Source organism: Vicugna pacos, chromosome 34, assembly GCF_048564905.1.
Source record: "Vicugna pacos chromosome 34, VicPac4, whole genome shotgun sequence".
Taxonomy (NCBI): domain Eukaryota; kingdom Metazoa; phylum Chordata; class Mammalia; order Artiodactyla; family Camelidae; genus Vicugna; species Vicugna pacos.
In genome coordinates, this window is record NC_133020.1 from 21,487,513 (window position 1) to 21,515,128 (window position 27,616).

At 59.4% G+C, this 27,616-nt stretch overlaps 1 protein-coding gene across 1 annotated transcript in view; it reads right to left on the reverse strand.

Annotated features, from left to right (window-relative positions):
• The window catches only part of CACNA2D4 (calcium voltage-gated channel auxiliary subunit alpha2delta 4), a 72,717-nt gene extending 45,689 nt beyond the window's left edge, over nucleotides 1-27,028 (reverse strand). Inside the window, exons 1-18 of the mRNA XM_072954442.1 lie at nucleotides 26,935-27,028; nucleotides 22,508-22,567; nucleotides 20,833-20,995; nucleotides 20,334-20,465; nucleotides 16,368-16,428; nucleotides 15,611-15,761; nucleotides 14,810-14,884; nucleotides 14,448-14,537; nucleotides 14,241-14,354; nucleotides 13,820-13,898; nucleotides 12,719-12,852; nucleotides 12,215-12,235; nucleotides 11,639-11,701; nucleotides 10,756-10,836; nucleotides 10,068-10,142; nucleotides 7,035-7,121; nucleotides 6,480-6,551; nucleotides 925-986 (exon numbers count right to left, since the gene is read on the reverse strand). Of these exons, the coding sequence (XP_072810543.1) occupies nucleotides 925-986; nucleotides 6,480-6,551; nucleotides 7,035-7,121; nucleotides 10,068-10,142; nucleotides 10,756-10,836; nucleotides 11,639-11,701; nucleotides 12,215-12,235; nucleotides 12,719-12,852; nucleotides 13,820-13,898; nucleotides 14,241-14,354; nucleotides 14,448-14,537; nucleotides 14,810-14,884; nucleotides 15,611-15,761; nucleotides 16,368-16,428; nucleotides 20,334-20,465; nucleotides 20,833-20,995; nucleotides 22,508-22,567; nucleotides 26,935-26,973 (1,559 nt within the window). The 5' untranslated portion in view covers nucleotides 26,974-27,028. The remainder of the gene's footprint in view (nucleotides 1-924; nucleotides 987-6,479; nucleotides 6,552-7,034; nucleotides 7,122-10,067; nucleotides 10,143-10,755; nucleotides 10,837-11,638; nucleotides 11,702-12,214; nucleotides 12,236-12,718; nucleotides 12,853-13,819; nucleotides 13,899-14,240; nucleotides 14,355-14,447; nucleotides 14,538-14,809; nucleotides 14,885-15,610; nucleotides 15,762-16,367; nucleotides 16,429-20,333; nucleotides 20,466-20,832; nucleotides 20,996-22,507; nucleotides 22,568-26,934) is intronic.
• Nucleotides 27,029-27,616: the final 588 nt, after the last annotated feature.

The following is a 27,616-nucleotide window of genomic DNA, read 5'->3' on the forward strand; positions in this document are numbered from 1 at the left end:
CCCGCCGCTGCCGGCCGCTTCCTCCCCGTGCCCAGGGCAGTGCGCCCCGGCCCTCCCGCCTGCTCCCAGGGTCCCTTCCAAGCTGACACAGCACCGCGTCTTGTCACGGGCCTTCTTCCTGAGAAGGAAGCCACAGGCCAACCCCCTCCGCTTCCGGCATAGTCAGATTCGCCCTGGACCTCTCAGGGCCCTAGGGAAGGGAAAGCTCTCTCCCTCCGGGAAGAATGTGGCTGCCAACCCCTTGGCTGGATGTGGGCAACACCGAGGGCGCGCTGAAGGCACTGGTGCCTGGGCGCCTCTCCAGGGTCCTGAGTGACCCCCAACAAGGGCCTGGGGCCAGGAGTTCTACAGTGACCTGCAGGCGCTCCAGTCAGCAGTCAGGGCAGGGAGCCGCCCTTCACTGAGAAATGAGGAGCTTCAGAGAGAAGGGCCATTTGCCCCCAGTTTGCAGGCTGCTGAAGCTGAGTATTTGTAAGTCAGAGGGGACCTGAGAGATCTTCATGTTAGATCTTCCATCTTACAATGCATGGCTTTAAAATCTCTGAGTAGAATATGTCATTTCACCCTCCCAATAGCGCCAAGAAGCAGCCATTATGACGCCCATTTTACAGATGAGGACCGTAAGGCACAGAGAGGTTAAGTAACTTGCCTAAGGTCACACAGCCTGGAAGTGGTAGAGTTAAGATTCCAACCCAGTTAGTTTAGCTTCAGACCCAGCACACTAGGCCACACTGAACATCAGGCTACACTGGCAAAGCCGGTGCAGACCTCAAGTTTCCTGAATGCAAACCTGAGTCTTTTTCTGTTACCACAAAATTGCCAACTGCCTAAGAGTCAATCCCCCAGACGTGAAAGTCCCACCTGCACTGCTGACATTCCCGTTCCATCCTCACCTCCCCCGAAGGTGAGGCCTGGGCCCCTCACCTGAAAGGCGTGTCACTGATGTCCGTGAAGAAGTAGTCGTTGGTCAGGAAAAGGACTCGCTTCTGAAAGAGACACCAGGAAAGGGTGCCTGCTGGGGAGAGGGTCTCCAACCATCACCTCCCTCCCCATCTGACACCTGGTGCGCTCCCCCCTTACCCACCACCTGCCGCCCACACGCCTCCTCTCGGTGACGCCCCAGGCAGAGCCACCACCCGCCAGCACACAGCAGCCCTTGGGGTTGCCCGACTGAAAGGCCACGCCCCAGACCCACGCCGTCCCATTCGGGGCCACCAGCCTCTGACGTGTGACTCAGGAACGGAAGTTTCAAGTTTTAGTTAATGGCAGTTAACAGAGACTGAAATCTAGAGAGTCTGGGTGGCTGATGGCCACAGTGCCGGGCAGCGAGGTGCGGGCCGTGACTGAGGTCCAGGTGGGCCCGCGGGAGACTGCCGCTGGAGCGCACACCTGCACAACCCACCTTCCCCTCCCTCGCTCTGGAGCACAGACCCCTGCAGGGCCACCTGCCCGTTACGACATCTGTTTCCTTTCAAAGCTGCCGTGAATTTTCAGGTTTCAGTTGGATTCACACCAGTCAGGGCAGCCAGGGCTGCGCTCAGTGGCCAAGTGCACACGCACAGACAGACCTGGGTCGAGGCCCCGCCGGCCACTTCCAGGCTGCATGCTCTTGGGTACGTGGCTCCACCCTCCTGGGCATCGCAGCTCTTGTCTGCACGTCGGGAGTAACAAGCACATCCCCGCACGGGTTGCTGGTGGCGGGAGTGTGTTTTAGCGGGTGGGTGCCCACGGGAAGAGCAGGGTTTGCTCTGGGCTCTGGCGTCCTGTGGGCTGTGCTGTCCCCAGACGCGGTGGCCGCCTTTGGGAAAGAAAGCCAGGCGTTGCACTTGGCTCGGGAGCTGTCTCATCCCCTTCATTTCTTTTCTGACTTTCCTTCTTCACTTTGGAAAGTGGAATAAGATGCTAAGCAGGACGCAGGGGGAGGGGCTGGCAAAAAAGGTTTGTTTCTATTGGAAACCAGGTGTGGTCCAAACCAGAAACAACAGCCCCCAGCAGGGCTGCACCCCCGGGTGCCCTCCCGCCCCCTCTGCTTCAGGCAGATCCTCCGTCTCGGCCCTGGGAGCCTCTGGGGGGCGGCCGGGGGCCAGCACGGGCAGGGACGGGCTGGGGAGCCCTGTGCTCCAGGTGGGGCTGGCTTGAGTTTGGAACTACAGAGCATCTTTGAAATTTTTCTTTCTCTCTCTTTTTTAATTGAAGAAAAAAGCGAAATGCACACATCTAACTGTATCATTCCATCAGTTTGGGTAAGTGTACGGTGACAAATTACACGTGGGTCTGATGTGCGTGTGCAGCCGTGGAGCTGCCCCTCCGCCGCGGAGACGGATGATCGCACCCTCCGGATGAGCCCCCTGGCCTCCTGTGGGCGCTCGGTTCTGAACTCGCCAGCAGACGAGGGTGCCTGTTCCCACAGCGCGTGCCCCTTTGTTTCTGGATTCTTCCGCTGCACGTCACATCTCTGAGACCCGTCCGCGCGGCTGAGCGCGTGAGGAGAGTGTTCCTTTCCACGGCCGGGCAGTAAGCACCCGGGCGGACGCGCCGCGGTTTGCGGGCACGCTCCCCGGGGGCAGGCACCTCCCAGTTTGGGGCTTTTATGAATAAACTGCTGTCAACATTCTTCCCGTGGATGTGAGCTTTCATCTCTCTCGGCAAGAACCTGGGACCGGTCTGTGGGGCCATGCGGGTAACTGTGTTTGCCTGTACAAGTCACTGCCGATGCCCCCAAGTTATTTTATTTTACTTCCAGCAACATGAGTTCCAGTTTCTCCACGTCCGCGCCAGAACCTGGTGCTACCGGTCTTTTCAGCCGCGGCTGGCGGTGGGAAGTGGAAGCTGGTGCAGGTTTCGTCTGCATTTCCTTGGTGACTAAGGCTGCTGGGCGCCGCTTCCTGTGCTTGTTGGTCGTGTCTGTTTCTTCGCTTGCGATGCGTCTGCGCAGGCATTTTGCCCGTTTGTCATCGGGTTGTTGGCCTCTTTGCTAATGACTTGCAGACGTTCTTTACATTCTGGACAGGTCTACGCCCTGCTTGTCCATCTTCTTAATTGTGGCTTTTGATGAGCAGAACTGTTTCCTTTTGATGAAGTTCAATTTATCAAATTCTATTTTATGTTTAGTGCTTTTGGTGTTTGGTCTAAGAAATCTTGGCGCAACCTCAGGTTGTGAAGATTTTCACCTACATCTTGTAGAAGCCAACAGTTTTAGCTTTCACCTTGGGAGCTATGGTAACTCTGAAATTAATTTTCGTGTATGGTGTGAGATATGGCTTAATGTTCATTTTTTCACTCATTCCTTCAGCTGTTCGAGCACCACTTGCTGAAAAGACTCTCCTTTCTCCACTGGTTTGCCCGGCTGTCTTTACGAAGAGCCCACGGACGCGGAGCTTGCTTCCGGCTCCTCTGTTCCCCGCCAGTGACCCATCTGCGCGTCTGTATGTCGGTATCACCCTGCTTGGTCACTGCAGCCTCGCAGTAAGGTTTGAAATCAGGCAGTGTGAATCTTCCAGGTTGGTTTTTCTTTTTCAAGATAGTTTTGGCCATTTTAGGTCCTTTGCATATTCATATAAATTTTAGAACCACCTTCTTCTATGTCTAGAAGAAGTCTGCGCAAGTTCTGCTTGGGACAGTGCTGGATCCGTAGATCAATCTGGGGAGAACGGACCACTTAGAATGTCGATCTTATGACCTATAAACACGGCTATATCTTTCCATTCAAGTTTTTTCTTTGACGCTCTTTCTGCAGCGTTATGTAGTTTCAGTGCAGAGGTCTTGTATGTCTTTGTTAAATTTACTCCTAAATATTTTATATTGCTTCATGCTATTGAAATCGGAACTTGAAAATATTTTTATTTTCCAAATGTTTGCTCCTGTATATAAAAACACGATTGATTTTTTTTTTAAATGGAGGTACCGGGGATTGAACCCAGGGCCTCGAGCGTGTTAGACACATGCTCTACCCCTGAGCTGTGCCCTCCCCCGAAGCTGACCTTTGTAACGCTGACTGTGCGCTCCGTGAACCTGCCACCTTCGCTCGTTGGTTCTAGCAGCTGTTTTGCTGATTCTTGAGATTTTCCTATGTAAACAGTCATCTTGCTGTGAATGAAGACAGTCTTGCTTCTTCCTTCCTAATTTTTGTGCCTTTTATTTTGCTTCCTTGCCTTACGGCAAAGGTGGGTCCTTGCGAGGTCCAGTGCCGTGGTGAACAGCTGTGACAGAACCAGACCCCCTACCTTGCCCACAGTCTTAGGAGAAAGTGCTGGATATTTCACCATTGAAAGTGAGCCTTTTCCTACGTGCCTTCTGTCAGGCCGAGGAAGTTCCCTCTGTTCCCGGTTACGTCTCGTCAAACGCTCTTCCGCATCTGTCGGGACGACCACGTGGCGTTCTGCCTTCATCTGTCCACGTAACGGGATAACTGACCCCACGTGTGGCTGCCCCGTGCCTCCCACCTCCCACAGGGCAACCCCCACCATCCAGCGTCAACATTGTTGCTTAAATACTCGGCTGTCTTTTTGAGAAGTTAAATGAATAAGGTTTTATCTCAACCCACATGTTTACCATTTCCAGCGCTGTTCATTTCCTTGCGTTGCTCTGGGTTCCCATCTGTGTCATTTCTCTGCTGCCTGGCGAACTTCCTTGAGCATTTCTCGCAGTGACAAGCTCTGCTCTGTTTCATCTTAAACTGTCTTCATTTCGCCTCTTTGGGGAAGGACAGCTTCTCTCTTTGTACTTTCTCTCTTCATTTGCGTTGACAATTTTTCTCTTCCGGCATTTGAAAATGATCATGTTCTTGGCTTTGACGAGAACTCGGCCATCATTCTTATTACTGTTTCCTTCCACTATTGCTTTTGCTTTTTAGAAAGATTGTCCCTTAACTCCGGTTCACAGCAGGTGGACCACGGCGAGCTTAAGCGCAGGCTTTGTTTTTCATCCTGCTTGGGTTTGCTGAGAATCTTGCGTCTACTGGGTTTTGTTTTTCACTAAATTCTGGACATTTGGGGCATTGTTTTTCGAATACGTCCCTCTGTTTCGTCCCTTCTCCTTCCAAAGAATTCTTCACCAGCTCCCACTACTTCATTAGGTCTCCCCGCTTGGATTAAAGCTCTATTCACATCACTTGTTGTGGTTCTACGTCTTTGATCAAACCCTGTTTCTCTGCTGAGATCCCCCATCTGTTCATTTATGATGACCATCTTCTCCTTTAGTCCTCTGTGCATGTTTATCAAGTCCACTTTAAAGCCTTTCTTCTACCCAACAGCTAGGTCATCTCTAGATCATTTATAAGACTGCTGTTTCTCTTAACTGTGTGTCAAGAAAGGAAACATAATCCTGTTTCAGTTCAGACTGCCTGGCTCTGGTTAGCACCATCCCTTGGTGGCTCGGAGAAGGTGACAGCAGTGGGAGAACACGGACTGGGAGGGAAGGAGGGACGACCAGCCACACCCCTCAAGAGCTGGCTGGGTGAGGTCCCGGCAGCACTGGGTCTGCCCTGGAGCTGCCCTCCGCCCAGTGTGTGGCACTTCCATCACAGCCTGGCAGCTCGGGGCCAGATGAGAGCTTCCCGGGGCATGTGAGGGGCATTTATCCAATTGGGATAAAGGCAGAGACACGTGGAAGAAACCTCTGCTCTTTTGGAGGATGAGAAGGAACAGCTGGGACCAGGGGCCTGACATCACTGATGCTGCGCACCCGCCTGACGGAGGCCCCTCTCGGCCCAGAGCTTGCGGCAAGCAGGCGGACGCCTCAGAAAGGAGTCAGGTCCCACTGAGAACCAGCCTTTCCTTCCCAGGGCCTTCTTGCTTGGCCTCCACGGAGGGCTGTGTCTGTGGAGGAACCTGGGTCTGGTTGATGCCGACAGATGGCTGCAGACGGGCAGCGGGAGGGGGCGGTGGGGGTGACTGTGAGGGCGGAGGTGACATCTGTAAATATTTCAAGGACAATGCAGAGTCAGTGCAGACGCAGTGGAGCCTTTCAGAGAAGAGGAAACGCTTTTCTCAACGGCGGGGGGTCTGGGGAGACAGCATGGCGCCGGAGGGCGCACCCGTGCCTGGGTATCTGTGGTTCCCGCGGGTGAAAGTCAGCCGCAAGGAGCAGCAGTTGTTTTCAGACTCTTCCTACACAACGCGTTTTACAGAAGCTGCTAACAGTTTGCAAAGCTGACTCCCTTTTCCCCATAAACCACACAGGGCCAAGCAGCAAGGCAGCCTCCGGGAGAACGGAGAGCTGTCAAGACTGGGGTGTCCGGCTGCCTCGCGCAGCGGCCCTGAGAGCCCGGCGTTGGCGAGGACAGCCCCTCCGGCCGGCGTCCCTCTGGGGCTGACACCCGGGAGCCGCGCCCCCTCTCAGGCCCCCCGGGCTCCAGCCAGCACTCAGGTCGCAAGCTCTAATTCCGCCCAGCCCCTCGTCACTACGCCACGCCACGCCTCGGCTGACCACGATGCTGCTTCCTGGGACCAGACCCCAGATCCTTTCGGTGAGCGCCTTACCCCTCTGTCCAGCGGAACCTTCACGTCCATGGAGAGGGAGCCCGTTTCCCTGTTGATCATGGCTGTTCTCAGCTGCAGGAGGAAAGACAACACCACCAGTCCCTCGCGCACGGGGCGGCGGAGGCCCGCGCCCCGGACTGGGGTGACCCGGGAACTCTCTCGGTTCTCCTCCAGCTCCTCGGAGTAGAGCACTGAGGGGAAGCTGATCTGACCCCAGCTTCCCTTTAGCTGGAGTTCTGGAATTCGCCGAGCTATTGCTCCCAGGGGGCTGACACAGGAGAGCGCTCCCCTGAGACATCACGTCCTCCTGGCTGAGCTCCTGAGCCGCGAGCGCCTGAAACGCGGCTGGAACTCACAGTCCGTGGCGCAGACGTGAGCCCCTTCGGCCTCCAAGGAAGACACTGTCATCCCTTCACACCCGCTGGGAGAACCTCCCGCCAGAGCCCTGCTCCTGCTCCGGGCTTGCAGAGGCTCCGCTGGGCGGTCGGGGGACCTCACAGCCTGCGGCCCCGGGGCCCACCGCCCGGCCCAGCCCCCCCGCCACCGCCCACTCACCGTCCCGGCCCGGTCCTCCCACTCCACCTCCGAGAGATCCACGCTGTTGTAGTTGGGTTTGGGCTTCAGTTTCTTCCCCTCCCTGTACTGAGGGCGCCGGCCCGGAGGAGAAACACAGGGCCAACATGAGGCCCCGCCCAGGTCCCAGCCCTTCCCTGAAGCCTGTCGGGGAAGCTCGTAAAGCCAGGGAATCTGGGCGACTGCTCAGCGGAGTCTGGGCCCCTTTCCACCCAAGGCAGAGCATCCCGGCTGACATTCGTGACAGAGGGTCTCCTGGCCTTCGAGGGGCTTGTCCCTGGTCTGGACAGCATGACCAGGAAAGAGCTCTTCCTCGTCCAGAGCTGGACTCCGTCTCCCCGTGACCTGCACCCAAGGGTCCTAGTTCTCTCCCGCGAGCCGCCCAGACATCTCCCACCCGGTAACCCTGGAGACTGTCGAAGGAGCTTGTCACTCCCGGGACTTCCCTTCTCCGAGCTACACGTTCCCCGTTCGCAGGGGCCGCAGCCCCCTTTGAACACGCTCTGCTCTGTCCACGTCACTCTCTAAAGGGAGTGCCCAGGACAAGTCAGTATGTCAGATGGGGTCTGCCCAGTGTGTGACCTGTGTGGCCCTGCCTCGGCCTCCGCCACCTTCCTGGACGGCTCAAACCGGGTTTGCAGCCGATTAAATGCCCTCGACCTTCCCCGTGAAGCCCCGTCACATTCCAGCCCCGCAGCCCCGTGCTCGAGCACCGAGTGCCCCGCGGGCAGCTCCACGCGTCCCTCGTACATTCCGCCCTGCTCGCCTGCGCCCGTGGCTTTAGAGGAAAGGCTTCTGAACACGCGCTTCCTCGCTTCGGGTATTAGCCCCGGCTTCCAGCCTTCGTGGCATCTGCCTTCTGTTTCCATATTGCTGACAGAAGTTTGAATGGGACGGAGCCAAGGACAGACAGACTCCGCGGAGCCCAGTGCAGACCTCCTCCAGCTGGACACAGAACTGCTAACACCACCCCCTGAAGGTTGTCGATTCCCGGCCCTGACTTCTCCCTCTCTCTCTCTGATACTGTCGTCATCTGCTGTTCAGTCTGCAGCTCTTCCCCGGCTTAGTTCAGTGACAGAGCGAAAAAGGAAAGAGGACAGTTCGTCCCCAGGGTAACGAAGGGGTAACCAGAGGGTCTCTTTTTCGCAGAACAAGGCCCCACAGTCCCCTTCACTGTGGATCTTGCTTTGGTCAGTCTTCTCTCTTTTCAAGAAAGCGTCACCCGGTGTCTCACCTGCCCGGAGACCTGCAGCACCCCTGCCACCCGGCACCTCCCTGTGCCTCTCCTCCCACCCTGGCCTGGGCGGCGAGTCCTTCCCAGGCTCATTGCGAGTCCACACTCAGGCCAACGGCACGGTCCTGCCGTCTGGCGCACAGGACCTGCCGCTGCTGAGTGAGGAGCGACACCCTTTTCACCGTCACTTCCTGACCCTGACGGAGTGGATGGTCATCTTTAGCTCCTCCCATGAAAGTCACGATTCTGCTCAAATTACTCGCATCCAGGCACTGATGTAGACTTCAGGCCAAAGGCCTGGCTTGTGACCATCTTCTGCGTTAATACCAGGCAAATCCTCTGCTATGGTTATTTTTAAACTCAACAATTGTCCTCCTCGACACCTACCATGAACGGACCGCGCCTTCCGTGGGAACCTCGCCCTGCTGGCTTTACCATCCCTGCTGCCATGTGATCGCGTTTCAGCGGTGTTACTCTGCTTCGTCTTTGTGATCTGCTTCCTCAGTTAGACTGTAAGTGTCTGTTTCTAGCCTTCTCGGAGCATGGCAGGGTCGGGCACACAGCGGGACCACAGTGTGAATGGACTGGCTGAAGTCCTCTAACATCGACATCACACAGGTGGGGACGATGCCTTTCGACCCCTTCGTCCTGTGGGTCGGCTCCAGAATCAGCTTTTTTTTTTTAACGGAGGGACCGGGGCTTGAACCCAGGACCTCTCACACGCTGAGCTCGTGCCCTATGGCTGAGCTAAACCCCCACCCTGCTCAGGGTCAGCGCTGCTGCTGTCTCCCTGGTGAGTCCCTCTGTGGGCTCTGGGGCCGCTCCCACAGCACCCCCACCCAGGCCGGTGCCCCATTAAGGGTTCAGACGCTGGCTCAGCAGAGTCTGAACTGGGAAGACGGGGTGGCTTCCAGGCTGCTCTGATCTCTCCGTTCCAAACCTCTAGAGTTTGACTTAAAGAGCTCAGCTGGGGCTTTTGGTCACTCTGTCTATCCGACCCGAACAGAAAGGCGTGGCGCCTAGAACAGTCTCTCCAGTGACACCTGGGCGGGTGAGCACTGGGGAGTGCCAGGAGAGGTGCCCTGCTGTTGTCCTGACGCCAACCTCGATTCAGGACAGGAGGTGCAGGGGAAGGGCCAAGATGCCACTAAGACCTCAACTCCGCACCCTGCTCCCCGAGCCGTCTGAGAGGTGCGGCCGTTGCTGGCGTGGGTAGCGGCCAAGGCCAGGGCCAGGGTCCTGGAGGCAGAACTTTGGGCGGAAGGATGCAGCCTCCTCTCCTGGCCTCAGTCGCTCAGCTGAACTCAGGTGGAAATGCTCCGAACCCCACGTCGGGATGGAGGGAGCGCGGAGGGGGGCGTCTCAGGGACACGTCCCAGGACCACCTCAGGGCAGCCTCAGCCCTGCTCCCCCCTCGGGAGGCCCCTCCCTGCCGCTCCCAGGGCACCGCAGCGCTCGCAGCCCTGGGGCGGCCCCCGGGCTCCTGGAGCCACGCAGACTCCAAGAGGGAGCCCGGGGGCTGCTGAGGCGGTGACGGCAGCGGAAGCGGCCATCCCACGGGCAAAACTGCGCACTCGTTCCTGCTCCCTGGAGGCTGCTCGACACCTTGTCTCTCCGGGTGGATCATAAACAATGTAAAAACAGGGACCATGACTCAAATTTTTCCCTCGTTACACTGGGTCCTTGAATGGAGCCAAACGTGTATTCACTGTTTGACCTGTTTTTATGAGCTACCCTCAAATCCCATATACTTAAGATCTCAAGGCAAGATCGGTACCTACCAGGGGTCGGAGGTCAGGATGCGAGAGGATGTAGCCGTTGTTAGTGTTCAGGAAGGCGTATCCATGCACCCCAAGCTACGGAGACAGGGATGGCGGGGCATCAGACGGCCTCTGTGCTGGGGGCTCTGGGCCGCAAGCGGGAGGGCAGCAGCTGGGGGGTCTGGGCCGTGGGCGGGAGGGCGGCTGCTCCTCACAGCACCGAGTTTCTCAAGCAAGAACATGATTAAGCCAGGGCGGTGCTTCTCCGCTCAGTCTGAACTCCCCCAAAACTATGGTCTGAGCAACCGCGACAATGCACATCACCTCTCGCTCCTGCCTGCCATGTGCTCTTGGCACTGTGAGCACCTCAAATATCTCATTCTTCCCAAAACGGGGCTGCTGGTGGGAGGAACAGACTGGGAAACCGAGGCACCAGCACGGGAAAGAACTGCTGAAGGTCCCAGAGCATGTCCTAACTGCGGCAACCCAGGTCCCGGGGGCCCCCACCGCTTTCCTGTGCTCGGTGTCTGTCGGGGAGGGGATGGGGGTGGGGGATGTCTGGGAGCAGGATATCCAGGGGCGGGATGCTGGGGAGCAGGGTGTCTGGGGGGGATGCAGGCCCCGACCCAGCTGTGGGCTTGGCCGCGCTGCCTGCAGGGAGGCTCCTGAGCCTGCTGGGGCAGCCCCTGGGGGGCCTGGCCAGGCTCACCTTGTACCGGGGGGCCAGCTTCATCAGCTCCCTCAGGGCCACGTCAGAGCCCACCACACCCAGGAGAATGCCGTGCGATCGCTGGAAGGAAGCCGTCAGCGTCAGGGGCCCTGCGGCCCGCGTGCGCGGCGAGACTGGGCCCGCGGCCTCTCCAGAGCCCACGAGGGGAGGCCACTTGGACCTTGCGTGATCCTTCCTCTGAGTGTTATTACCGGTTTTTAAATTACTTTATTTTCAGCGGAGGCACCGGGGATTGAACCCAGGGCCTCATGCGTGCTCGGGACGTGCCCCACCAGTGAGCTGCACTCTGCCCCCTGCCGTCAGGTTTGAGGCCGAGCTCCTTGGAATGGAAGTCTGGAACCACCTGAAGAGGCCCCAGGAGCCACCCCCGCTGCTGGGAGGGTTAATGCCCAGTGTTAGGCTGTGTTATTTAGATGCAGCACAAAGTTGGACAAAGCGTTGATCCTCACAGCAGAGGCCGAAGCACTGGGATCCGGGGGCCCCGACCCGTGGGGGCTCTGAAGCCCGGGGCCTCCGAGGAGCACTCTCCTGACCAGGCAGAGGGTGGAAAACCTGGAACTCCCCCAGCAGAGCCTTTACAAACAGGTTGGAGCCAGCCCAGACTGCTAGGCATCTGGCAGGTGACCCACTGAGCCCAGGGTCCCGGGAACAGAGCAGGGGGACAACCCCAGGCCGGCTGAGCAGAAGCCCCGGGGAGCCTCGGGAAGTGAGGGTCCAGCACCCACCCTCCTGACCAAGGGACTCTGCGGTTGCTACTGGGGCACAGGGCCTGGGATCTGCACTGAACCCTCTGGGGTGTTCTGGCGCCTGTCAGGACCACTGGACTGCAGACACCACAGCTCCCCGGGAAGCGGCCACTCACGGTCTCGTTCTTCTTGCTGAAGACCGGCACGGCCACGGTGGTGAGGAGGCTCAAGCTCTGTGCCTGCAGGGGCGGGGGGGGGGGCGGCTATCAGCAGGGAAGGGCAGAGGGCAGAGGCCACAGGTGGCACCCACGCCACAATGTCAGCCTCCCCACGGGAGAACCCCCAAAGGAGGTTCCCTTCCCTGCACAGAGGGAGCCGCGGGGGTGCTGGAGGGGAGAGGGCCAGGCTGACGTCGCCAGGGCGGGTCTCAGAGTCCCCGAGGCCACAGCCCAGCTCCCAAGCACGCTCACCCAGCCTCCTGTCCCGGCCACGCCAAGGGCGAGCGCACGGCAGGGAAGGGCCGTCCCAGACAGCAGCAGGACACAGCCAGGAGTCACCCGGGCACTAAGCTCTGGTCACTGAGACGTCAGGTTGGACTCCCAGGAAGCTTCCCTCAAAGGTGGGGTGCGCCCCTCCCCTCCGCCACCTGAAGCTTGGAACCCGCTGCCGTGTCCAGGGCTCCACTGGCTGCTTGGACTAGGCCGACCCGAGGGATGGGAGGGACAGTGGAAGGGGCCTGGGTCCCCGGTGGCCTGGGAGCTGATCAGCCACCTCTGGGCTTTCATGTGCGGAGAAGCACCCTCCTCTCTCACAGAATCCACCGTTTCCAGGTCTCTCTCAACCCTGGCTGACACAGCATCGTGAAGCGGGGTCTGCGTCTGGGATGAGATCTGAGCAGAGCCAGGCAGGCCCCGTCCCCCTGCATCGCCTCCGACTGTCTCCCCTCAACGTCTGTTCCCGCGTGAGGCCTACAGGCAGTCTCTTTGAAAACTCAGCCCGGGAGGGAGGACGCCTGGTTACTGGAGTATCTTGAACCCCTGGTCGGTTCCTTCCTTCCCAGGACGGGGATGGGGGGGGACAGTGAGGGAGGTGGGGACCACGGGGAGGAGAAGCGATGAGTCTGGAGCAGACAGCTCTGTCCCTGGAGGGCGGCCCTGGGCGGGCGGGCTCCAGGCCGAATGTCATCCCTCTGCAGCGTCCCCGAGGAGGGCCAGCTTACCCCTCTCCCGACCCCCGCTCTGGGGTGCGGGCCCCACCTTGCTGTCCATGTAGGCTTCCGTCCAGGTGACGTCGTGGTGGTGGTTGATGACCATGGGGCGGCTGAGCACGTGCAGGTACTCCATCACGTTCTCCTGGGCGTCGGCCAGCGTGGAGATCTGCGTGTAGTAGCCTGGGGGGAGGGTGCGGGCGCGTGGCTGAGGACTGTGGGCCCCCACTCCCCCACTGCCGCCGCCAGCCTGGGCTCCAGGCACCACTCCCCACAAGGTCACCCTCACCCTGCGGGGACAAGAAGGCCTAGCCCTGCCTGGACTTGGGAGAAACCCAAGGGGCCCTCCCAGCTCCGGAGCCACCCCAGGAGCAGCACCGCCTCAACGGGGGTGCAGCACCTGCCCCCCCGGCTTCCCATAGGGCTGCCTTCCAGGGGCGCTCCCTCCCGCACGCAGCTCTGTCTCCCAGGTCTGTCTCCGAGCACCCTGCCCCTCCTTCCTCTGACTCCCGTCCTCAGTTGTGGGGAGGGGCTGTCCCCTCCTTGCTGCAGCTGAGGTGGTATTTAGAAGAGTGAACACCTCACAAGGATTTAATCCTGTGAATTATTCAGCAGGTGCCTGCTCTCCCCGCCCACAACACACTCACTCCAGCTCCAGAGGATGGGGCGGCTTTCGTTCCCAGAGTATCTCTTGTCTCAGACCCTTTGAACATGCTGTTCCCTCGGCCTGAACACCCTTCCCTGCCTTCTGCATCTGACTCACTCCCACCATTTCTTTATGTCTCACCTGAGATCCCCTTCCTTCAGGAAGTCCTCCCTGACACCCCACATCAAGGAGGACACGCCCCTCACCCAGCCTGGTCTGTGCCCCCACCCCCTGCAGCGCATTTCAGACAGTACCGTCATGACGCCTCCCTTGGGAGTCTCCCCTGCTGGACCGTCCTGTCCACGTGGATTCTCGGGGCCGGGAGAGTCTGCCCACCCACTGCGAGCTCAACACACTCTGCTTAGATCGAGGGGCCCAAGTCAGCGGTGCCAGGTGGGCATCTCTCAGGCTCTGGGGGCAACTATGTCTGCCTCATGTGTCCCGCGGGGCCTGGGCAACACCGTCCCACCTGCGCTCAGGTGAGGTGCCAGGGGCCTGCCTCACCTTTGTTGTTGCATGCGATCCACTTCAAGCGGTCAGCAAAACTCACTTCCCTCCCAATCAGGTAGGTGAAGACTCGGACCTGGGGATGAGGACGGTGGGCTCAGCCGGAGTCCAGGCCACGAGGGGCCTGACCATCCCGAAGTCTGGAGTCGGGTCTTGGGGTTCTGCGACCTCACCCCCTCCCATCAGAGAGGACCCAGGGCCCAGGTGCAGCGGGGCTCACAGCCCGCATTCCCGAACTCCTGTCTCCACCAGACTCTGCGCTCTCTCCTGGCCCCTCGCACGGGGCCCCTCGGGTCACTGCGATGTACGAGTGTCAGCTTGGACCTCACGGGCAGAGTGCGTGGATGGGGCAGCCCGGCCTCCGGGCAGGAGGAGAGCCCTCCCTCGGCCCCCGCCCCGCCCTCCCCGGGGGAGGAACCTTGCGGTCTGGCCAATTGTATTTCTCGAACACGGGCTCGTAGTCCTCCACGGCCCCGTCGGTGATCAGCATGATGGCCTGGTTGCACAGGCTTCCTTGCCTGGCGTCTTGGAACTGCGCGGGGAATGGGGGGGGCACAGTGCAGTGACCCGCCCACCTGCACCCGGCCTCCCACCACTGCGCTCCCGGCGCCGTCAGGCGCAGTACCTGCTTCAGGATCTGGAAGGCTTCACTGAGGGCTTGGTCCACGACCCCCACACCTTTGACCATCAGCTCATCCACCAGTTGTTTGAAGTGCTAGCATGGGCGAGAAGCGAGAGGAGGGTCAGCTGGTCCGTGGGCCAGGGAACCTGCATCTTCAGTCCTGCTTTCAGGGGCTGTTGGAGCCATTCGCCCAGAAGAGCAGGGTTGCAGGACCCATCCCTCCACGAGCCCCTAAGTTCCCGGCTGGCCCCCACCGCTCATGTTTCTCCAGGGCCCCCAGGACCAGCTGAGAGGGTGCGGGTGGCCGGGTGCGAGGCCTTCTGTGCCCCTGCAAGGAGATGCCCACTGGCACCGAGCTCACCCACCTCCCGGTTGTCTCGATCTGCCTGGACCAGGATCCCTTTAAAACAAGGCTCGATGTAGTGGATGTAGTCATTGTACTGCAGAGGGCAGAGGGCAGAGCACACGGGGTCAGTGTGGAAGGTCAGGGCCCAGGGACAAAGCTCACAGCTCACAGGGGTCAGGGGTGGGGCCACCTGGAACCTGGGTAATGCTCTTGGGGGGCCCTATGATTTTGGTAATTTTTTTGAGCAGAGAGAAGGGAGTAGAGGGCACAGCAGGGCCTTAACTCTAAAAATTCTCCCTCAAATCCTGGCCCTGAGCATTTTCCCAGGTGCTGGCTGAGGGCATCCACCTCCTGGAGCTCAGAGACCAGATGTCCCTGAACCTGCCTCTCCCGTCCTTTTCTGTTTATCCCTGCACTTTGTCACCTGTCTGGGGCGGGTGGGATAGTCCCGACGGAGAGTTGCTGTGAAAGCAGGACTGGGGTCTGCTGCCCCCCACCCACAACGTGTCTGAGTTTGGGGAGGGGGAAGAGAGAGGCCCCTCCAGGGGGCACGGGCATGTGGATGGGGCCGAGCTCGGGATCTGCTCAGACGCACCTTCACCTTCCTCAGAGCCCAGACTCAGCGGACAAACTGACTCAGGAAAGTGGACGTGACACATTCCACATTCCATCATTTCAGAATCTTTGGGGATCCCAGGAAGCCCACCCTAGTGGGGCCCAGCCTCAGAGGAGGGAGAGGCGTCCAAGGCACGAAGCATCAGTGGCCGCAAGGACAGGCCCTGCTGGTGCGGGAGGATGAACGTCTGTCCAGAGTGTTTACCGCGATGATGTTCACGAAGTCATTCTCCCCCAGAGTGTCCAGGATGGTCGAGACCGTGTGCTTGGCGATGGTCAGCCGCAGCCCCTTCATGCTGCCGCTCGTGTCCACCAGGATCACCATGTCCTTGGGGGAGGTGGCCGCCTGGATGTACCTTCAGCAGGAAGGGAGGGACAGCAGACGGTGGGAGAGCCGCCACCAGACCGCCTTGACCCGGTCTCCCGCGACCCCAGTTCTGGCTCCGGCCCCGGGGTGCGCAGAGCACAGGTTGGGGCCCAGTTTTCTCATGTCCCGTGACGACTCGGTGGTTCTGAAGCTGATTCGGGGGCAACCATCGGGACTGTGCCCACTGAGTGGGCGTGTCAGGTGGGGGAAAGGTCAAGTTCTGACCCTTGTCCTCCTTGTTCCGGGCCAGCCCAGGTCCCAGAGGCTGGCTGCAGGGAGCGAGGGAGTCGAACTCCCCCTCCAACTTGGTTACAGATCTGCAGGGAGGGGAGGGCTGGCCGAGGGTGATGTGGGGCCAGCTCAGGGTCTGGAAGGAGCTGGGGCAGGAAGACACGGGAGGAGTCCTGAGTGGAGGCAGCGCTAGGGAGGCGGGGGTGGATGGGTGCAGCCAGCCACACCTCTCCTCTTGCTTCGGGTTAATGCTACACACTTCTGGCCCTTGGGTGGGCGCGGGGCAGGGACTGGAGGACAACCAGGCAAAATGCAAAGGCTGTGAAGAGAGGCCGGCACCAGGGGCCCCGCCGGGAGCGCTTACCAGCCGCGATTCCGACAGTCAAAAGCAATGACTCCGTTCTCGTCTGGCGTCCACTTGATGCCTGGGGAAACAGAGGCTGCTCCAGAGGCCCGGCTGGGGGCGGACACCCAGGATGGCCAGGACCCCCAGGGCAGGGCTGGCTGCGGACGAGGCAGTGCGCGTGGGACCGGCAGATCACAGTCCGCACACGGAGGCAGCGGGCAAGGGGGCAGGCCGGTATACGGAGGGGCACTCATCTCCCAGCTGACCTGCCCAGGTCCCGAGCTGGGCTAATTTCACAGGTGGGACCCCACCCCCTACGTGGCTCCTGGCGCTCCTGGGAGGCTAAACTTCACAGCAAGTGTGGAAGGGGAAGCTTCAGGGGTGTGACTCTGATTTAACATCACTGCCGTCTGGCAGCGCGAGGACAGAGTGGGACAGGGACAGGGCTCCGAGTTCCAGCCGCCAGCCTCCAGTCAGGATCGGCGGTCAGTGCCACGTCCCTCCTGTTGGCTGCGGGGAGAGGTGATCTGGCTATAGGACCGTGGGCTCCTTGAGGTCATGGGCTCCTGGGACCCGCAGGGTCTGACAGCAGCTGGTGCCACGCAGACGAGGGAGCCACCCACCCGCGGGCGGTGCTGGAGCAGGCTCTGTCCCGGCCCTCTGATCCAGAATGCGCCCCCGGTGCCGGTAAGACCCGTGTGATTCACAACAGGGTTTCTAGCTGAAAAGACTCTCAGGCGGGGAACAGTGGGTTCAAAACGAGGAGATTAAAAGCAGGGGGCGAGGCTGTATCATGCTGCATTTGGCAGCGTCACGGAGGCCTGAAGGCTCTTGGCCTCCTGGTCCACGGCCCTAACTTCAGCCTAGATGCAATCTGAGGCGTGGCTGGTCTTGCAAAGGCAGGAGGGGCTGTCAGGGATTGTGCCCCCAGACAAACAAACGGAGCAGAGTCCCAAGGGGAGGCGGGAGCAGCGCCAGCATGGCGGGAGCTCAAGCAGCGGGGCTGTGACGGGGGTCACTGTCCCACCGCACCTGGTGTTGGGGGAGGGGGGATTTGATCCTTAGAACAGCGCCGAGGAGGAGACGCTGACTGTGAGGTTCCTGGCTCTGGACCAGAACCTGCGCGGGGGCCTTGGTGGTCCTGGGCGGGGCGCCCTCAATGCCAGGCAGGGAGCAGTCAGCCCCCTGGAGGGGACACTCTCCTAAGTCAGGCCCCACAAGCACATTAGAAACAGGCCCGGCGTGTTTCCCCGGGGCCCACAGGTGCTGGGAGACAGGACGTGAGCACAGCCGTTGTGGAAAAGGACCGAGGGACGGCCTCGAGCACGTGGGCTCGACAGACCGCCAAAGACAGAGCACCTGAAGCTGGGGCTTCTGATATGGTAACCAAAGAGCCGCAGGAGTGAAAGGCGAGCCCTCTGTTCCGCTGATGTGCGTACCTGGTTCCCGAGGACAAAAGCGGGAATACAAATCTGCCCAGAGCAGAACCCCTGCGCTCCCAGGTCCCTGGCACATGGTCTTAGGTTGTTCTTGCAGGAAGCAGACCCCCCAGATGGAGACTGCTAACCGCCAGCACCTAGACCCCTGACTGGCTGAAACCAGAAGGTTGATGGTCCTAGAAATTTCACCCTGATGCCAACTAACCTGAGGACTGAGCCCAGGCTGATCGGGCCCCCTGCGGTCCCCTGCCTCTCACTGCCTTGAAAACGCCTTCCTTCCCTGAAGCCCTCAGGGAGCGGACACCCTCTCAACTCCTCTCCCTTGTGCACAAGCTCCGCTGTCAGCAGAAGCTCTCTTGCCTCAGAGCCTGTGGGAGCCACGTTCATCTCTCCGGTCTTGCTGTCCAAGAATCTGGAGAGGGCCTGCAGGCATGAACAAGCAATGCTTGTGCCAAATGACAGCCAGCACATCTCACTTGTGGGATAAAGACAGGGGCGCGTCAGACGAGGAGGGAGTGGAAGTCAGGGCCCGGGGTGTGAGCGGGGGCTCTAACGTGCTTTTTTGACTGGGAGGAGGGTAAAAATATCACTTAACTGTAACATCGCCTGTTAAACACGACTGACAGAACAGCAGGGCTAGTGACTAAGGGACAGACACAGGGGAATACGTTCCAAACCGACAGACGAGAAGAGAAGCAAGGGCGGAGGGGGAGACTTATCGGAAAAGGTTAATCACTAAAAAAGACAAAATAAAAAAGAGGAAAAAGGACATAAAGATACAGGGACAAGTAGAAATGTTAACAATAAGGCAGAGGCACATTCAAATGCGTGAAAACAGCGCATGGAAACGCGCCTGGCGTGCCGAGGGTGGGAAGAGACATGGTCAGTTCAGATAAAAGATTAAAAACTACACACTGTGTTCAACGCATACAGCTAGGACAGCGGGGCAGGGCACAGCTCACGCTGTGGAGCGCATGCCTGGCATGCACGAGGTCCTGGGTTCAACCCCCAGCACCTCCTCCAAAAAATAAATAAATACATAAACCTAATTACCCCCCCAAAAAAGAGCTATGGCCGGAGCAAAACCACACAGAAGACCAGAAGTGACAGGACGGGAAAAATACATCAGGCAAACCCCAACCAAGAGCACACTGGTGTCACTACGAACATCAGACCAAACAGTATAAAACGTCACAAGAGCTACCAAGGGCCAAGCAGGCAGAAAATCTGCAGAAACCTGCAGAGAATCTAAACCATACGACTAACAAACTTGACCTGATGACACGAGCAGAATTTTTCTTCCCACAGTTAAAGCACACACATTCTACAGGAGCACACGTGGAATGTTTACAAACTTGCCGACTCACGAGGCTGTTAAACTAAATCCCAGCCAGTGTCATATAATCCATGCCACATGCACCACGTTCTCCGGCTGCAAAGCAACTGAACTGGAAACTCATAATTAAAAGGTGAGTACAAGATCCCTATTGCATTTGCAAATTAAGAAAACACACTTTTAGAAAACTCAGAAGATCAAAGAAATCACAGGGGAATTTAAAAATACTTAGAAGCAAACAATAATGAAAACACTGCGATGACACCAAAAAACACAAGCAGTAACTGCTGTGTATCCTAGGACACAGCCAACAGTGTCCCTCGGAAGGGGGGGACCCACAACACGCAGAGAGCTCGCACCATGCAACGGCCAACGGCCCAATCCACAAACGGGCAGGCTGCGTGTCCGCACACAAGCTGAGGGTCCTGGAAGCCCTGAAGTGGCAGGAACCCCCCCAGGGGAAGACGTGGGGGGCGTGGGAGTCGCCCTCAGGCACTAGAAGGGCTGCTGCGTGGAGGAGGGCGGACTCCTTCACCGAGGCTGGTTGTGGGCTTGGAGCTGCCGTGAGCCCTGGGGGGGCTCTGTGCTCGTACGGAGGGAGGCGTGGCACCTCCAGGACCGGCCTGGCTGCTGTCTCAGAGGGCAGGGCAGCTAAGACGTCCCGGCCAGGGTGCTGGAACATGAAGCCAGCTGGCAGTGAGACATGGCTGAATTATTGTAGAAGTGAAACCAGGCAGAACCCTTGGGAACTTCGGGAGGCGCTTCTGTCTTCTGTTTACTGGAGACCAGGGGCCTTCCCCACACTCTTAGGTTGGCGGCTGACCTGCGACATCTCCTCCCCTGCTGTTGAGCACGTGGGTGAGTTTGCCGCGTTTCTCCAGTAAGGATGCGGCCTTCTCAAGTTCCAGAATTGTTTTAGCCCCCTCCCCCGTCCATCCTCCACGTCTCACAGGACAAGAGCTCCAGGCAGGGCACTTCCCGGCTGGTTACCAGGCATCTGATGGTTTCTTTGTTCGTTCATCAGCTATTTACTGAAAGTGCTAACTAACCAGTTGTGAATGGGGTGGAAGTGGGGGGCAGAGGTGCTTGTGGAAGGGAGGGCCCCCCACTCTCTGGGTCTGCGCGCCAGGGTCCGGCTGCAGTGGCCCCGTGGCCTTATCCCCAGAGAAGGGGCCCAGAGCACCGTGGGGATGCTCCCAGCGTCCTCACCTGGATAGATCCGGAAGAATCCGGTTGCGCTGCCAAAATACTGCCAGGTTAGCGTCGGGTCTCTCTGGAAGTTCTCCACGAAAACGGGGTTCAAGGCTTCAGACATGTAGATCCCGTTCAAGATCTCGGGGTCTAGAGCGAGAGCGCGTAGAAGGAAGCGCGGGGGAAAACAGAATCAGGCTGCGCGGCCGCCGTGAGCCAGTCCTCCGCTGCTGACCACACGCACGCGGACACGCGCACGCACATGTGCACGCGCACATGCACACAGACACGTGCACACACGTGCCCCGGACATGCGCGCGCGCAGGCACGTGTGCACGCACACACACTGCGTGCACGGCCTGCAGGGAGGCCCGCACAGCCTCCCCTCCTCCGCTGGCCCCTCCGCCCCGGCCGAGTTTCCTCCCAAACCAGCTCGTGCGGACCGGACCGGACCGGACCGGCCGTCTCCCACCACCCCTGCCCCTCGCCCCGGTCCGGTCCGGCAGTCCGGCGGCACCTTTGTTGTACACGTTGGTGGGCAGCTGCACGCTGCTGAGCGACGTGTTCACCATCAGGTTGCTGAAGTGCGCGTTGGACTCGAGGACGAACTCGGCGCCCAGCTCCACGTACGCGCCGCTCGCGTCCTTCTCGTTGATGAGAACGGAGTTGTAGTAGTCAAACTGCGGGGGTGGGGGGGACGGGGAGGGGGCGGAGTTGCGGTCAAACTGCGGGAGGGGACGGGGAGGGGGCGGAGTTGTAGTCAAACTGGGGGGGGGACGGGGAGGGGGCGGAGTTGCGGTCAGACTGCGGGGGGGATGGGGAGGGGGCGGAGTTGTAGTCAAACTGGGGGGGGACGGGGAGGGGGCGGAGTTGCGGTCAGACTGCGGGGGGGATGGGGAGGGGGCGGAGTTGTAGTCAAACTGGGGGGGGACGGGGAGGGGGCGGAGTTGCGGTCAGACTGCGGGGGGGATGGGGAGGGGGCGGAGTTGTAGTCAAACTGGGGGGGGACGGGGAGGGGGCGGAGTTGCGGTCAGACTGCGGGGGGGATGGGGAGGGGGCGGAGTTGTAGTCAAACTGGGGGGGGACGGGGAGGGGGCGGAGTTGCGGTCAGACTGCGGGGGGGATGGGGAGGGGCGGAGTTGTAGTCAAACTGGGGGGGGACGGGGAGGGGGCGGAGTTGCGGTCAGACTGCGGGGGGGATGGGGAGGGGGCGGAGTTGTAGTCAAACTGGGGGGGACGGGGAGGGGGCGGAGTTGCGGTCAGACTGCGGGGGGGATGGGGAGGGGGCGGAGTTGTAGTCAAACTGGGGGGGGACGGGGAGGGGGCGGAGTTGCGGTCAGACTGCGGGGGGGATGGGGAGGGGGCGGAGTTGTAGTCAAACTGGGGGGGACGGGGAGGGGGCGGGGTTGCGGTCAAACTGCGGGGGGGATGGGGAGGGGGCGGAGTTGTAGTCAAACTGGGGGGGACGGGGAGGGGGCGGAGTTGTAGTCAAACTGGGGGGGGACGGGGAGGGGGCGGAGTTGCGGTCAAACTGCGGGGGGGGGACGAGGAGGGGGCGGAGTTGCGGTCAAACTGCGGGTGGGGGACGGGGAGGGGGCGGGGTTGCAGTGAAACTGCGCGGGGGGACCGGGAGGGGGCGGAGTTGCGGTCAAACTGCGGGGTTAGGGGGCGGGCAGAGGGGCAGATGCGGGGCGTCAGACAGGCTGAGCGCGGCCGCACCACTGGAGGGCTCCCCCAAGCATCTGATTCGGGGCAAACGCATTTCCTTCCGATAACTGGTGGAATCTCCCGGGGTTTGGTGTAAATTGTCTAGATTACACCAGATTGTCTGCTTCCGTCTCCCCAGAGTCTGGCGTGTGTTGAGGCGGCCAGATTCCGGGAGGGGCGCCTCACCAGCACCACCCCCTCTTGCAGGTGGCCCCCCAGAACATGGGTCCCTGCAGGCAAGGCTTCCCTCCTGCAGAGGCAGCCTGCAGCCTGGCTTCCAGCCGGCCCCCAAATCCCTTCTCAAAGACTCAAGAGTGTTTCACAATCAGACCATTGTAGGTTCATACAGACCTGCGAGGGTTAAAAGAGCACAGGGCCTCCTGCCCCGCTCCCCCCACAACCTGCACTGGGACGGCCCTGGCCCTCGGGCGGCTGGGACAGTGGCTACGATGCCCTCCCAGAGCTGTGGAGGCCGGAGGACTCACCACCAGAGACTCGTTGAATTCGTGGTTCAGGTCGGCCTCCTCTGCAGCCTCCACCAGATTCTGAGGGATGGGAACGTGAAGGGGAGCATGACCGCGGGAACAAGGCCAGGGCCCCCCCACAGCCAGGTCCACTCCTAGGGCTGCCTCCGCGGGAACTGGGAAGAGACCCTCAGACCAGAACCCGCGCCCGCATGTTCACAGCAGCGGGAGTCACAGGAGCTTTTCAAAAGGTAGATGCATTTACTGGGGACAGGAAGCCGGTCTGAAAAGGCTACACGCTGCGGGATTCCAACTACACGACGTCCTGGGAAAGACACAACTTGGGGACAATGGCAGAAAGCTCAGTGGGTGCCTGGGGTCTGTGGGGAGGGAGGGGCGGACAGGTGGAAAACGGGATCTTTCAGGGCAGTGAAACTCCGCTGTACCACCTAGAGCGGCGGACAGGTGTCTCTGTACCTTTGTCCACCCCAGGCTGTGCATCACCGGGAGTGAACCCAGGGTCAGCTGTGCACGCTGGTGGCTAAGATGCGGTTCATCATTTGTACAAAGGTACCGCCTGGCGGGGGGGTCGATGGTGAGGGAGGCTGTGTTCGTGGGATCGGGGGTAATGGGAACTCTCCCTGCTCTCCTCACAGTTTAGCTGTGAGCCTAAAACTGCTTTAAAAAATAAAGTCTGTTAAAATGTGTGTATGTGTTTCTGTAGCGATATTCAAGCTGCGTATAGTCAGTAGTCAGAGGTGGAAGCAGCCCAAATGTCCGACAACGGATAAACAGATAAAATGTGGGCTATCCACACAATGGAATATTATTCAGAAATTAAAAGAAATGAAGCGCTGACAGCTGTGAAAACACAGACGAACCCTGAGAACGTGATGCGAAGTGAGACTCCAGATACAAAAGGTCAAACTGGACGATTCCCTTTACATGAAATCTCCAGAACAGGAGAGTCCGTTGGCAGAAAGAAAGCGGCCTAGTGGTCCCCAGGAGCCGGGGCACGAGGCTCTCAGTGGGTTCGGGTTTCACGGGGTTTCCGTTTGGGGCGATGAAAAGTGCAGAACCAGACAGGGATGGCAGCCGCACAACGCCGTGAATATACTTAATATCACTGACCTGAACACTTTAAAACGCTTTAAAATGGTAACTTTTCTGTGTATTTACCACAAATTAAATAAAAAAAAAGGCCAGCATCACAGAGCGTAAGGGAAGAAAGAAAATTAACGAAACACAGATGGTGGAAAGGCGCCTCACGCTCACGGGCTGGAAGGATATCGTTGAAATGTCCGTCTACCCAGAGTGGCCTCCACGTTCAGTGCAGTCCCTACCCAAGCCCCGAGGTCATTCTTTACAGAAATAGAAAAAACAGTCCTAACATTACATGGAACCACAGAAGACCCTGAATAGTCAAAGCGTCTCGGGCAAGAAGAACAGAGCTGGAGGCATCACACTCTGTCACAACGCTGCAGTCATCAAAACAGTTGGTCCTGGCACAAAAACAGACACTTAGACGAACGGAACAGAATAGGGAGCCCAGAAATGAACCCCTGCATCTACGGCTAACTGCCTTTGAGGGTACTAGGTACACACGATGATGAGAAAATGCCTCTTCAATAAGCGGTGTTCGGGAAACCGGGTCTCCACCTGCCGACGAATGAGAAGAGACCCTCATCTCCCATCACATGAAAATCAGCTTAAAGTGGACTAACGCCTTCAGTGTGGACCCGAATCCGTGAAATCACGAGAAGAAAACACAGGGGCAAGTCTTCTCAACACTGGTCTCTCGTTTGGGGAACAAAACACGCAGGCCCCAACAGCAAAAACAGCAGTGGGTCTGCATCCAACTAAAAGGATCTGCACAGCGAGGGAGCAACAGAGCGACAAGACAGGCCACAGAACGGGAGAGCATGCCTGCGGACTGTGTACTGGGCAAGAGCGTAATATCTAAAAGGTACAGGAAACTCCTACAGCTCAATAGTAGAAACCAAATAATCCAATTTTAAAATGGTCAAGGAACGCGAACAGACATTTCTGTGAAGCCATACAAATGACCAACAGGTAGAGGGACAGGTGCTCAGCTTCGCAGATCATCAGGCACATGCAAGTCAGAACCACAGTGAGGCCCACCTCTCACCTGTCAGAACGGGCAAGAGAAGAGATGACAAGCGCTGGCGAGGGTGTGGAGAACAGGGAGCCCTCGGGCACCGTTGGTGGGAACGTGAATTGGTGCAGCCACTATGGAAAACAGTATGGCGGTTCCTCAAAAATTAAGACCAGAACTGCCATACGACCCAGTAGTGCCACTCCTGAGTGTACATCCAAAGGTCGTTAAACAGGATCTCCAAGAGACACCCGCACCCCGTGTTCCTCGACGCGTTACTCACAACAGCCGAGGTGTGGAAACGGCTTAATTGTTCGCGGACAGTTGACTGAATAAAGAAAATGTGCAAAATGTATGATGGAATATTATTCAGCCTTAAAAAAGGAATTGCTTCTTTGCAACAACCCGGATGAAACTGGAAAACTATGCAGGTGAAACCAGCGTGATGCAGGAAGACAAATGTTGCAGAACGTCACTCACACGTGGAATCCAGTCAGACCACAGCAACTCACAGGAGGATGGAGATGGCGGGGGCGGGGGCGGGGACTGGTCTGGGGAACAGCTTCAGTTACGCAGATGAAGAAATTGTGGAGAACCGACGCACAGCCTGCGACCGAGGTGACAGTGTTGCACGGCGTACTCGACCTTTGCTAAGAGGGTGTGCTCCCCACTCCTCTGGCACAAAAAGAAAGCGAGCCTGGGGGGCGGGGGAAGGAGGGGAAATAGTCACTGTGAGGTGATGGTCGCAGAGACTGGCTGGGTGGGTGCGTACTGCACAGTGCACACGAATGTCGGATGATCAAGTTTTACCCCTTAAATACACGCAACTTTTGATTGTCAGTTATACCTCAGTAAACCTGGGGGTGGGGGGAGAAAGGAGACCAAGCTCCCCTCTCAGCTTTGTTGGGGGAAACACTCCACCCTCCGGGGCTCTGTTTATCCACCTGTGAACTGGGTAGGACAACCCGGGCCTCCCTACCCCACCCCCAACTCTGAGGATATGATGGAGAAGTTCCACTTGGCAAAGATTAGTTTGGCACTGCTTTGCAAGAAATTTCCCCACAGGCCCCCCACAGACGGGCCCGGGGCTATGGGCCGTGGGCCCCAGCAGGGAGCTGGGGTTCATGCTGGGGGAGGGACTGCAGAAGAAAGGCCCACTTGGTTGGTTTTCCGCGTTGAGGCCACAGGAAGGACACGCCCCCCCCAGGGCCCAGAGCCCTGGCCTCTGGAGGTGTCCCAAGACTGCTTGTGCTCTGGCCCCCGGAGGGCCAGCCCTGAAGGGGTGCGTCCCTGTGCCCCAGTGTCTGCGCTCTGCCCAGAGCGGCAGATGGAAGGGGGCAGGCAGCCCCGCTGGGCAGAGCTCTGTGTGGGTCAGCGTCCCCCTGCTGTGGGCAACCCTCAGGTATCTCCTCACTGGCTCCTGATGCTAAGAGCCCCTGCCCTAAGCCTGGAGAACAAAGGCTGCAATTTGTAACTGGTGGAAAAGAAAGCCCCAGCAGCCATGACACTGGGTTCCCCCCAGACGCCGAGTTTTGTTGGGAGACACAGGCAGGCTCACTGGCCCTCGGCGCTGCCCCCGCCTCCCCTGCACCTCCCCCATCCCTGCCCCACCTCCTCTCTTCTGGTTCTCCTGGCCCCCCGAAAGGACAGCGCTGGTCTGGGGTGGCCGGATTCCTGTCTGGGTGGAGACAGGGACCTGCCTCTCCAGCCACACTGTACCTGCGGCTTACACCAGCCAGGCCCCCCAGGTGTCAGGGCGGGCACCTCATGCCAGGGAATCCCGTCCCTCCCAGGCCACGCCAGGGGGATGTGCAGTGACGAAATCCCCTGGGCTGGGCCGCCATCACTGCAGCACCTGGGTGCCTTGAAGGACCAGTCCCTGTGGCAGGAGGGGAGGGGGCGGTGAGGAGGAGGGGGAGGGGTGGAGGAGGGGGGAGGGGAGGAGGAGGGGGAGGGGAGGGAGGAGAGGAGGGGGAGGGGTGGAGGAGGAGGGAGGGAGCTCACCTCGCCTGCTCTCACCCTACGGCCCGTCCGCCACCCTCCGCCCGCCACCCACTCAGCGGTGACTCCAGAGCCCTCTTCCACTCGCTCTGCCCCATCCCTGAGCCTGAGGTCGTGATGCAGAGTCCTTGACACTGCGGGTCACACCCACAGCCCCAGACGCTGCTGCCCAAGGCAGGGCGCGTGCTCCAGCCCCCCCCCCCGCCCCAGCACCTCTTCTTTACAGGGTCTGTGGCTCAGGGACGGCCGGGCAGGGGGGCGTGGTGTGGGGGAGGGTTCAGGGGGCACGCCCAGGCCTCGGGGCGAGGACCCCTGCACACAGCCTGAGCACCTTGACGGCCTCCACCTTCCTGCGGAGCATGGTCTCCATGTCCTCCGAGAACTTCCTCACCAGCTCCAAGCCGTCCACCTCCTTGATCTTCAGACTGGGCTCCACGTCCTTGTATTTCTGTCCAGGGGACATGACGCACCGTCGTCCTGGGACTCGGGCCCTGTGCAGGTGCCTCCCTCCCTCCCCACGCGACCTCCCTGGACAACAGGCGATGCCGCTCGTCAGTTCATCAGATGTCCGCTGGTTCACAGCCTTCAGAGGGCGGGTGCTGAGGCCAGAGATGTCGTGAACTCCACCGAGGTCACACTGCCAACGCCCAGGGCCTGGGGCTCCATGTGCTGCCCCCCACCCCGCCCCCGGGGCTGCTCTCAGGGGCCGTGAAGCTTGAGCTTGTCTCTCCCCGACTCCCGTGGCATCTGTGCCCCTCACATTCTCAGAGGGGCAGGTGTGGACACTTCCCCATCTCGGCCGGGGGGCTGGTGCAGGTGCCCTCTGGGGCCACAGAGGCACTCTCTCACCACGAGCCCTGAGTGCCGTCTGGCCGTGAGTGACCCAGTTCCCAAAACTGTAAGATGCACCATGCGTATGGCTTTTACCCTCTAAAGCCACATAATTGTGGCCCCAGCCCCTTCCTGGATCGGAGGGCGCAAAGAAGAAAGTTGGAGCAGGCGTGGGAGGGGGG